The 12,410-nt window shown below is 37.2% G+C and overlaps 1 protein-coding gene across 5 annotated transcripts in view; it reads left to right on the forward strand.

The window, feature by feature from the left end:
• LOC118263265 (venom dipeptidyl peptidase 4) overlaps positions 1–12,410 on the forward strand; it is a 61,250-nt gene that overhangs the window by 43,541 nt on the left and 5,299 nt on the right. For all 5 annotated transcript variants that reach the window (XM_050705200.1, XM_050705197.1, XM_050705199.1 and 2 more), the window contains 10 exons: positions 441–816; positions 3,308–3,402; positions 5,317–5,394; positions 6,934–7,195; positions 7,417–7,580; positions 9,445–9,536; positions 9,934–10,060; positions 10,873–10,965; positions 11,344–11,480; positions 11,988–12,198. In XM_050705200.1, the coding sequence (XP_050561157.1) occupies positions 441–816; positions 3,308–3,402; positions 5,317–5,394; positions 6,934–7,195; positions 7,417–7,580; positions 9,445–9,536; positions 9,934–10,060; positions 10,873–10,965; positions 11,344–11,480; positions 11,988–12,198 (1,635 nt within the window). The remainder of the gene's footprint in view (positions 1–440; positions 817–3,307; positions 3,403–5,316; positions 5,395–6,933; positions 7,196–7,416; positions 7,581–9,444; positions 9,537–9,933; positions 10,061–10,872; positions 10,966–11,343; positions 11,481–11,987; positions 12,199–12,410) is intronic.

Genomic DNA, 12,410 nt, shown 5'->3' on the forward strand with positions numbered 1-12,410 from the left:
CCATCTCTACTTAATACGTCCTTTCAAGAGGGGATTTTTCTTGATAATTCAATAAAGTGCATTCACTAAGCTGAAATGCTCAGCTTTTTAAAACTAAGCATAGTAATGTTGTCTGTCAAAAAAAAAAAAAACAGAAAGGTTTAACCGTTTAATACGCAAATAGATTTTCGACAAATACCAACTAATGTAGATAAATATAGATTATTTTTTGCAACTTCTTGAAGTACTGTGTGACTAGGTGAGGCCAGTTTACCTTCAAATAGCTCTTTGTTGTAGGCTCATTATTATTATGTGTATCAAGCTTCCTAGTTACATTCACATCATAATAAATAGGTACTAGATAAGTTTGGAATAAAACATAAGGCCTTTTATTTATCTGAAGAAGGGAGAAGTGGATGTAAAATGTCTAATATTTAAGCTAACTTATAAAATATTTGCAGGTCCTGGTAGCAACAAAACGTAAGAAGACTATAGGATACATCATCGGAACTATCGCCATGTTGGCCGTAGGAGGAGTGGTGATAGCTCTCATCATTGTGCTATCTCCTGAGTCTGCCAGTACTACCCCAACACCAGCACCTATCGTGTCTCCAACCACAGATTCAGATGGATCATCAGGCACGACAGAAGGCCCGACTTCTCCTCTAACTCCATCGACTACTCCTTCTACAACTTCAACAACTACTACAACAACAACAACAACTACTACGACAACTACAGAAGCTCCGCCAGATGAATCACCTGGTCAATTGGACTTGGAAGAGATCATCGATGGAGTGTTCTCGCCACCTTCTTTCAATGCCACTTGGGCAACAGGTATGTAGTTTAAGTCTTTGACTGCCAATAGAAAACTGTTGAAGGCAAATCCTCCGCTAACGTCGGTCACCGGTGACCACCAAGGCGTTCAATGTGTTAAGTAATCCCAGATTGTATAAACAAAAAAATACGTCTTTATATCTATTCTCCAAAATTACCGCATTATCACGATGAAACTGGTTAGGCTACAATATAAAGTATAAACAATAATTTTGCATTAATAAAACTGACAGCGTTGCGTGCAGTTTTTGTGAAATAATTACATAAACAAACAAGTCGGTCTTGCTGGCCATAATCACACGGGTTGCTCAAATACACATTACGTCAGAGACCTTCCATAAATGAACTTAAATTACTTTTGTTATGCAAATCTGAGGTGAAAACAAAAATTTAAAAGGTTACTTGGTTAATTATATTTGGTCTTTTTTCCGATTCGGGATTTAGTGTCTCATCTGAACTATAAAAAATTTGTCGTATGCAGTTGTATTGGGTAAAATTGAACCTTTATAAACAATCCTAGGATGTTGTTGAACGTAGTTGTTCTAGACGGTTACACAATGGAATCATGGTAACTTGTGCATAAAATAATGCATATACGAGAGGTCTCAATTCTGTGAACAAATAAGAAAAAAATAACCATAATTTATTCAGATAGGTACAAAGTCAACGACTTTTGTTTCTACAATACATAATAATATAAAATTTAAAGATTCTCCTGTTATAAGTGGCCAGTGAGACGTGTTTTTCCTGTTATTCAAACATTTAATATTACTCAATTAGTTGATAACGAAAATAGTTCTTAAAGTCATAAAAATTATTGAGAAGATTGAAAGAATTGCTTAATTTTTGTTGAAAAAAAATCTGTTTCTACTGATACAATTTAAAATGTATCGTTTTTAAACATTATTTATTTGAATGGACCACTTTTTGCTAATATTGAAACTCGTTCATAGAGTTACAATACAATACACTATATTTATTTATATATGTAAATACAAATAGAATAATATTAAAACCGGTACCTAGGTACTGTCATTGACCACGATACAAATAGATATACTCGTACAAATAAATTTACATAAATACATTCATTGCATTTCGATTAAATCATTGGACAAGTTGTTGCAAGTAAAGTGCAGCTGCCAAGAAACTGGGCAACTTGCCAACCCGCGTTGAGCAAGCGTGGTGATTAATTCTCAAACCTTCTCCGTGTGAGAAGAGGCCTTTGGTCAGCAGTGGCCACTTATAGGCTGAAGATGTAACCAGAAACTGTACCCTTAGTAAAAGTTTGTTTTTCATTTAACGAAATCGAAACGAGAGTGCGTTCGGTGCTCTGATAGGCCGGCTCGAATGAAATAACCAGTCAGAGCGCCGAAGCCGCTCTCGTTTTGAACTCATTAAACGTAAAATAAACACGTACTAAACCCTCTGAAAACAAACATTCAATTTCACATACAGACGACACTCAGACTCGGAACAACAATCTGTAGATCACACTAAAAGTTGCTTTGGTGGGAATCGTAAGTAAAGTTGATAATGAATTTGGTACTGATTTTTACTTGAAACCGTTTGAGTAACTACTGAAAAAAAAAAATAGTTTTATGTGTACTTACCCCTTTGAGGAATATAAATACATAGTACTTATACAACATCATATACTGTACACATTGTACCAAAGAAAACATATCTCAAGGAAGGTGTCAACCTTTTGGAAGTTCCGGTCGACATGAATGAGATGCCCGGTGAATGGGCCGGCCTATTTTTCTTTGAACTGTGTGTGGCGGGCTTTATTCAACTCTTGCATAGGGAATGTAACAAGTTCAAGTGAGAATGTTATTCTGTGTATCATGAGTTGTTTTGATGTCAAGTTATTTTGGCAAATGTAGAGTAGAACGGTTATGTAAGTAGGTTATTGGATTTATAATAATGTTAGCAGTAATAATACTAATATAAAGTAGTTACTAGTTTTCCAATGGAGTCTACAGTATTTTTGCTCAACATCTGGTGTAAATGTAGGAACAGGATTTTTGTCCAATCATAGCAGCTGTCAAATATTGATCGTCCAATGGTGTGACACTAGCTAATTCCTTATTGAACAAATAACGAGACACTAGCGCCATTTGATGTGTAAAAATACGGTAGGACCCAATAAATCGGTGACGGCGATCTCTCGCGTCCGACAGTAATTCAGGCTATTGGGTGGAGCGAGGGCGACTTGGATGCCGTCTCCTTCTTGCTAGTTAGGGTAGAGGGTAGAGGAAGTGCATGAAGGAAAGAACCTCCTCACAACCTGTCGCCGCGAGAGACATTCCAGGCGTAGGGGATTAAAAAAAGAAAGAAAGGCCCCTATAAATGTAGATATACGTATACTTTCAAATATGTCATTTTGTTATTTATAGTTTATAAATGATAGGTACTTTCATGGTGATTACTAGAGGAATTTTGTAGTCATATTACTTATCTTTAATTATTATTTGTTATTTGATTACAGGCAGCGAACTGATGTTCCGAAACGACAATGGTGACTTGGTGCTGTATGACGTTGACAGTGACACCCCGATGCCCATAGTTTCCAACACATCAAAGGTCAGCTACCATACATATTTTTGTCAACATTTTTATAGTATAGGGCGGCAAACGAGCCGGAGTATCACTTGATAGTAAGCAATCGGCGTCGCCCATGGACACCCGCAACATCTGAGGAGTTGCAAGTGCGTTGTTGGTGTTTTGGGGGTTAGGGATTTGGCGATGGGGGAGGAGGGTTAAGTTATTTAACTTCACTTTCTCTGCAAAAGACTCTTGACTCTTATCTGTAGGCAGTAGGTCGTAGACACATGAGTAATTCCTTTTTAAAAATATAAATGTACTTAGTAGCTATCTTCTTTGTAATTAAACTCGATAATTACAAAAATAATTAAATGAATAAGTCAACTACTTTGACTACGCTAGACTTTTCCAATTTAAACTTGTTAATTAGTTACTAAATCTAGCTTTAATGAGACTAGATGGCAGGCGCTGATCTCAAGAAGTAGTTTCTTGCTTGGTGTATTTTCCAACATTCAGTTATCGGTAGGAATAGTAATTAAACATCAAGATAAAGAAAAGACAAAATATTAAATCTAATTCAAGAATTATAGTTAACGGATTTCCGTTTATTACGTTTTAAAAACTAGTCCGTATAATACGTTCAGGGGCCTTAGTGCTGGATGATTTGCCCGCATTAAAAAGGGCACAGAATACGAATTTGCTTAACGTTTAATGAGATCGAAACGAGACCGCATTCGGTGCTGTGATTGGCCAACTCCAATAAACCAACCAATCACAGCGTTTCTATTTCGATAAAACGTAAAGCAACTCGTACTAAGGCCCCTGTTTACATTCGTTAACTATGACATAATAATATATGTAGGTAAGAGAAATTGGAAATTTTGTTGCTTTCCGCAACTTGCACGTTGATTTCCGAGGCAATTCGGTCTCGCAAATTAAGTTTTAAAGGCTCTCGACGCGCTTGGCGTTCGCGGGAAAGTATTTGCTCCAATAGATTTTTAAGGACGTCATATATGCATGTAATTTCCTTGTTCACACTACACTAGTATTGTATAGAGTACTATTGAGTATTTAGTAGTTATCTTGCTTTGATTTCGGAACAGAAAACCGACGTGAAACAACGCTTGCGTTGTGTGAGTGAGGTTACTGGAGGTTTCATTATCACCTTTCCCAATCTTCCCGATCCCTGATTCTCCAACAACCCTTAAATTTCTATCCCCAAAGAGGCCGGCAACGCACATGTTACGTCTCTGGTGTTACGGGTATCCAATACCATATACTCAAATGTAGTATAGGTAGTTGGTTTGGATAGCTAGAAGTTGAACAAGTATTTAAATAATAACAGCTATAAATTAATTAAGAATTCACCTTTAGTTACTGGAAAACCTTAGCCTCAATTCAAAGGGCTTGTAGTCTGGTGATATTTTGATTTCTGTAGTCATTACTGACTTAATTGAAGAAGACAAAAATGCATCTGTTTAACACATTTTTTTTTTAATAAATGTGTATTTTTTAATGATGTTGCTGTGATACCTATATATAGACTGAATTGTTGGTAGAGTGCATGCAAAATTACTGAACAAGTGTTATTAGGTTTGATTCCTGGGTAGGGTTTACTAATTCTGGAATCAAACCTGGTGTATAAGACAAGCACATCTGGCAAAAAATAGATAGGCACCATATCTGCACTCTTTACGTTTAAAGTGATCGAAACGTGAGACAGCACGGTTGGCCTGCCTTTCTGCCGTGCAACGTGCAGCGGGTTCGATTCCCGCACTCCCCCTACAAATTGTTGTTTCGGGTCTGGGTGTCATATGTATATGAACTTGTATGTTTGTAAACGCTCCGACGACACAGGAGAAAATCCTAGTGTGCGGCAACGTTAAAAAAAAAAAAAACGTGAATATGCACTGCACTGTGCCTGCGAAGTGTCTAATGGAGTTTATTTTTCAGATCCTGCAAGAGGCGAGCAGAGTGATGCAACTGTCTCCTGAAGGCAAGGACGTTATGTTGGCACACAGTGTGGCACCGGTAAGTTTGCAAGCTGTTTTCTATACGCGTACCTACTATAATTCGTAAAAATATAATATGTAGTTTAGGTCTAGTAAGGGTTAAATCGAGTAAGGTTGGTACAATGTACCGATTAGATGTTTGTAGACGAAAAAATACGTTCATGTCGATCCAAAAAAACATGAAAAAGACATTATAATTGAAAATTGCATTATGTTTTTTTTTTTTAAGAAAATTAAAAAGCCAACATGAACTATGTGTTAGAATATTACTGGGTTCAATTTTAGCACGTTCTCACGCGTAATATTGCCAGGTACATACACGTACGAACGAAATAACAGAATTTACAGTCCCAATCTAAAAAGCAAATTAATTCAATGAAACATTTTTAGAGCCTCGCTTTGAAAGCATCGATATTTTTACGAATGCGGGCAAAGCCATAATTTAAATTCGCAAATGGCCTCTCATACTGTGTAAACAGTCGTATAAAAATGTAAACATTAAAAGCAAAGTCGGCAAAAATACGTAAAAATAAACAACACTAACAATTTTTTAAACGACGTTCAGGCGTCACATGTGGCGCCATCTCTTATTTAAATCGGGAATTATAGAAGTGACTGTGTATTTGACTGAACGATCCCTTTATTAATTAAAGTAGGAAACAGAACGGGGATTCGTATAAATAGAAAATTTGCAACGCATGAAACAAGTAAAGTATGTCTAGGTACAAGTTCTTAGTAGGTAACTTTAGGTTTAAAGAAGAAAATGGATTCTGTAAAAATTTTAAGTGCAAGTAAAAGTGTTCCGACAAGATAACTAGATAGGAAACTTTTGAACTTAGTTTAAAGAACGGAACATACTTTTATGACCGTTGAGAAAACTTAGTTTAATATATAGGTACACTGCACTGACCTCGTTTCTAGCGTACGATTGACAATAATAGAAGCAATAGCTAAGTTAGCTAAGGAACTATTTGTCATATGTCTTTATTTATTTATTTCTCTTGAAATCTGCTTATAACACACTTCCAAAGTCAAATAATTTATTCCAATTAAACTATAAATACTTAGGTACTTTTGAAACGCCAATAAATAAAGAAAAGTCTGTCAGTCTGTTCGTCAGTGAAGCTAGGTGTTCATTCCAAAATGTAGCTTCGAAGGGAGAAGAGATTCCATTCGTTACTCTTTTAAAAAATATATATGTTTACAATTTCTCTGATACATGTTTTCAATCAGTAATTGTCCATCTATACTAATATTATAAAGCTGAAGAGTTTGTTTGTTTGATTGTTTGTTTGTTTGAACGCGCTAATCTCCGGAACTACTGGTCCGAATTGATTAATTCTTTTTGTGTGAGATAGTGCATTTGTCGAGGAAGGTTATAGGCTACAAAACATCACGGTATGACCAATAGAAGCCGAGCGAGCGGGTGAAACCGCGCGAAAGTAGCTAGTATATTACATATATCCAGCCGGGCGGTATTGAAGTTATGGGGGACAAGTTGACCATGACGTCATGGTCATCTTCTGGTTGGTTTATAGTAAAGATGATTTTATTTCAGGTGTACAGATACAGCTTCATTGCGCGCTATACTGCAGTGAACATTGAAAACGAAGAAGAAGTGCCCATCACTCCTCCAAGCGTTCCCAGAGAACAGGCGCTCCTCCAAAACCTCGTTTGGGGTCCCTCAGGAACATCTTTGGCCTTTGTCTACTACAACAACATCTACTACCAGCCTTCTTTGAAAGAAGCACCTCGTCAGATCACGACAGACGGTGTATTGAACGTCATTTACAACGGTATCCCCGATTGGGTATATGAAGGTTAGTACCTTAAACTTAAACCTTTTGAAACTGGTTAACAGGTAGTTAATAAAAGTCAGTCTTCAGTCATCTTACGACACCAAACACGAAACTGAACCCAAATCACGTTGTTTGGTAGATGGCTTGCCACTCACAACTGATGAGAAATCATAACATGTATTTTGATTTCCCTATTATTTTATCGTGATTAGTACCTAATACTGACTTAAATTTATTTACAGAGGAAGTGTTTGGTTCGAACAATGCTATATGGTTCTCCAAAGATGGTACCAAAATGGCCTACGTCACCTTCGACGATTCGCACGTGGAAGTGATGAGAGTCCCCCATTACGGCATTCCTGGCGAAACCCAATACACTCGTCATCGTCAGATCCGGTACCCCAAGGTAAGATATGGCTGCCTCTTATGACTGTCCTCTATGTCTTCATCAGCTGTAAGATAACATTTCCAAGTATTGCAAGCGTTCATAGGCCACGGTATCCACTTACCATCAGGTGGGCTGTGCTTTCTTACCACCGTCGTGGTATACATATAAAAAAGTTATTTTATCAGTCTCAGTTTATTAGATTATGTGCCACCTATTATATCCACGAAAACAAGAGTTTAAAAACCCTTCCCGTATCGTTTGTTATGTTATCTAGAAACCGTGCACTAAATATGTATACCCCCTTCAATTTTGCTTTTACCATGATATTAAGTTTGATTTTTTATTTAAAAATTACCAAGTGTTTGGCTGTTCATTATGATAGCTTTGCTGCTCATAAATTAATCATGAACAGCATAAACTTTAACCGCTTCTGAAGTCAGAAACTAAAGATTTATTCCTCCATCCAAGCCAAGTTTCCGAAACATCACCTTAATCATTGGAAACTTCAATAAACGTCGCAAGTTATAATGAACTGAAGCTAGGCTAGTTCAAATTGCATATAACCTCGACAAACTCAATTCCATAAGTTAATTGCTTCACCCGCTTTCTAGTTTTGGAGAGAATTGGATTTTACTCTAACGTTTGATAGACTGAACTTCTATCAATTTATTTATAGACTAGCTTCTGTCGTAGCTTCACCCGCATTCCCGTGGAATAAAAAATATAATTTATTGGTTTTTTTATTAAAAGAAACGTTGCCCCATACTAGGATTTTATCCTCTGTCGTGGGCGCGTTTACAAACATACAAGTTCACATACACATGACACCCAAACCCGAAACAATAATGTGTGGATCACACAAAGAGTTGCTCCGTGCGGGAATCGAACCCACTACACGTCGCGCGGCAGTTGGAAGCTTTGTATAATGTATTAACATTATACAGTTAAAGTGATATATTTGACAAAAATACAATAGGTACAATTTTAATTACTAAAAACTAATTCATCGGCCATTCATCTTCTTATAAAATTTTAAACATTCACGACATACATCCTTCCATCTTTGCTTCTTGCTTTGTAACTTCCAGTTATAATTATTGTAATAGGTACATTTATGAAGAGGCTATAATGCCTACATTGCAAGTCGAGAATCTGACACGAGCCTACTGTTTAGAACGTGACGATTGCTAGCCAACTGGTATTAACAACCGATCCTATTTCATTTTAATGGAATAATTCTATTATGAAGAACAAATAGAACAGAAATGTAAAATTTAGTAATGTTAAAAGTCGGTTAATGTAGGTATTAAGGTTTCATTCATTGTCTAAAAAAACATATTATTTAATGCACAGCCGAAATTTCATTTGAGCATAAGGAAAACCCTGTTATGAAATTAACTAATATTATACAGAGGAAATATTTGATTATTTCCCGTTTTTATCCAGTTACTAAACCTAACTGATATGGATAACTAACTATTACAATTGAGAAACTTGTTGGATAGTAATGAAAGCTACTTTTATCCTAATACTAGCTACTTCTGCGCGCTTTCTCCCGCTCTGCTAGCTCCTATTGGTCGTAACGTAATGTTTTATAATCCATAGCATTCTCTCCCCATAGTCTCGATAAATGGACAATCCAACACAAAAATATTTTTTCAAATCGAACCAGTAGTTCCAGAGATTAGCGCGTTCAAACAAACAAACTTTTCAGCTTTATAAATGAACTTATTTGATAAAATAAGTCCCGATACTATAATACCATTGTCAAATGTGGATCATTTGACAATTTCAAACAAAAACACAGGCGGAAACGTAGGAAAAGAGTATCAAAAACCTAAAAAATATACCTACGTAACTAATTTAAATTATTTTGTTTCAGCCTAACACTACCAACCCAACAGTAAAGGTTACATTGTGGAATTTGATTACGGATACTCCGAGCGTGGTTGAAGCACCTAATGATCTGAATCAGTAAGTAATTATAAATGTATAGCATCCACAAGACGACTATTGCTGAGCAGAGGCGAATTTAGTTAATTATAGTTAATTTAAAAAAACACACACACAACGTCACGCCTTTTTATCCCCAAAGGGGTAGGCAGAGGTGCACATTACGACACGTAATGCCGCTATACAAAGTACACCCACTTTTCACCATTTGTGTTACAAGTCCCATGTAATAGGGGGTACGCCTATTGCCATATCCTGGACACAATTCCAGACTCCGTGCTACTACCGATAATTTTTCCGAAAATCCGAACAAAGCCCAGTAATACTTTGCCCGACCCGGGAATCGAACCCGAGACCCCTTGTTCGCCAGTCGAATTTAATTTAATAAAAAAAAACTCCTGATTTATTTGTGTTTCAGGCCAATCTTGAAGACAGTAAAGTTCATTAATAACGATGACATTGCCGTCGTGTGGACGAACAGAGAGCAAACTTCTTTAAGGGTGCAAAAATGCAGAGCCTCAGGCAACACTGCAGAATGCACAACGGTCAGTAACATGATAGTTTTGTTTTTTTATAACGTCACGCCTTTAATCCTCGATGGGGTAGGCAGAGGTGCACATTACGGCACATAATGCCAATGTACACCCACATTTCACAATTTATGTTGTAAGTCCCATGTAATAGGTGGTGAGCCTATTGCCATATACCGGACACATTTCCAGACTCCGTGCTACCACTGAGAAATTTTCGAAAAACTGAAAAAAAGCCCAGTAATACTTCGCCCGACCCGGGAATCGAACCCGAGACCCTTTGCCCGGCAGTTGCACTTGCAACCACTCGGCCAACGAGGCAGTAACATGATAGCGTTTAATAAATGTTTTAATTTAAAATCAATCAATGAAGAAAACAAACACAAAAGTAGATGATTTTTAAAGAATTGGTCGGTGATTACCTGATGGTAAGCAATCAGCGCCAATCATGGTCAACCGAAACACCAGAGAAGTTACAAGTGCCTTGCCGGCTTTGGGGTTTGGGGTTTGAGGATTAGAGAGATTGGGGAGGGTGGAATTGGGCGTCTGGTAAGCTCAATCAGACGACAAAACATAACGCAAGCGTTTTACACCGTTTTTTGTGAGACCGTTGTATCACTCTGGTCGAGTCTCTCTATGACTCTCCCACACGTGAATGTATATATGTACAAGTCTACTTACTCCTCAAGGTGTGATGTTATAAAATGTATGTTATTATTAAATCATGTTCAAAATATTGGCACTTAGGTATATACCAATTATCAGTTGTGTATCACTCCAAGGTAAACTGAGAGATAATGCTTTAATGATAAGGAATCCGTTTTCAGATATACAATTATGTTGAGAACGGCGGCTGGATTGACAACATTCCGTTCTTCTTCAACGATGCTGGAAATTCTTTCATCACTATTCTACCTTTTGTAAGTATAGTACCAAATTATAATACACGTAGCGCCATCTCTTAGCAATGTTTATGAACTTACTTTATTCATTAGTTCGAAGGTAAGTGGACAGATGGCGTGTTATTCAATTCCAACGTTTATCTGAGTTTACAATACTCGACTGAAACTGTACAGCAGCACAAATACGTAAATACCCGTGATTAATGCTTATATCGCTTAGCAAAATATCAATACAACCTTCTCAAAAGTCTTTAAATCAAAACATAAAGAAAGAAATATCTATTAACTTATGTTATTATTTCATAACGTAAGATACTACTGAAATATTATCAAACAATAGGTAAGTATTCGCTTATATATAGTGGGTTTCTAATTTCTTCTTCTGTTTATTTTTAGGCCGTCGATGGTGTCCGGTTCAAGCAAATCGTTCAAGTTACTGAAGGTACTGGTACTGCTCCTGCTACCGTCAAGAACCGCGTCAACAACCCTCACACAGTCCTTGAGATCCTTGCTTGGGGTTCTGATGATGTTATGTAAGTATCCATACCAATATTTTTAAAGTAGTAATTGACTGCACGTGACGCAGTGGCTGAGCAACCGGCTGTCGCGCAGTGTGTAGCGGGTTCGATTCCCGCACGTGATCCATAAATTTTATTGTTGTTTCGGGTCTGGGTGTTATGTATGTATGTGTGAACTTGTTTGTTTGTAAACGAACCTACGAAACAGGAGTAAAACCTTGTGTGAGGGAACGTTTTTTTTAATGTTCCTCTTTCACAGTATAGGTAGTGGGAATTTATAAATTCACCCAAGCTAGCGCTAAATTGTTTCTTGTCGCACAGTCAACAATGTCGCGACGATGTCGTCGGACGTCGCCCGACATTGTCCGACATCGCCCGATGTCTCTGGGAACACATGTCGCACAAATGTGACAAATGTTCCTAGTGGGGACGAGGCTTTAGTCTCACACAAAAAAAAAGACAACAAATATATTTTTCGAGTAAAACTGTAGTCTTTAAAATATTTTGTTTTACTTTTACCAGCTGGTACAAAGCAACAAGCGTCAGTGATTCCCGTGAACAGCACATATTCTCAGTGAACTCTCAGGATGTCATCTCCTGCTTTACCTGCAACATTCGTCGGACGGACGGAGGCCTATGCCTCTATAATGAAGGCACCATCAGCACCGCCGGAGACAGAATCACCATCAACTGCGCTGGACCCGATGTACCACAAATCTTTATCTACAAAACTGTAAGTCCTTTTCCTGTATTTTGATGCAATATTCACATTATTAGACAAAAGCATCGTGGTCTGTTTTGCAGTCAAATACGTCTGATCCGTTCCATTTTAAGAAGGTAAACTCATAATTGGTCCAATTTCGTATACAATAACTATTTGAGCCATGTATGTGGTAAGTAAAATAATGTAGCATTTTAAGCCTGAATTTTTATATCCTTAAAAAT

The sequence above is a fragment of the Spodoptera frugiperda genome, chromosome 27 (assembly GCF_023101765.2).
Source record: "Spodoptera frugiperda isolate SF20-4 chromosome 27, AGI-APGP_CSIRO_Sfru_2.0, whole genome shotgun sequence".
NCBI lineage: Eukaryota > Metazoa > Arthropoda > Insecta > Lepidoptera > Noctuidae > Spodoptera > Spodoptera frugiperda.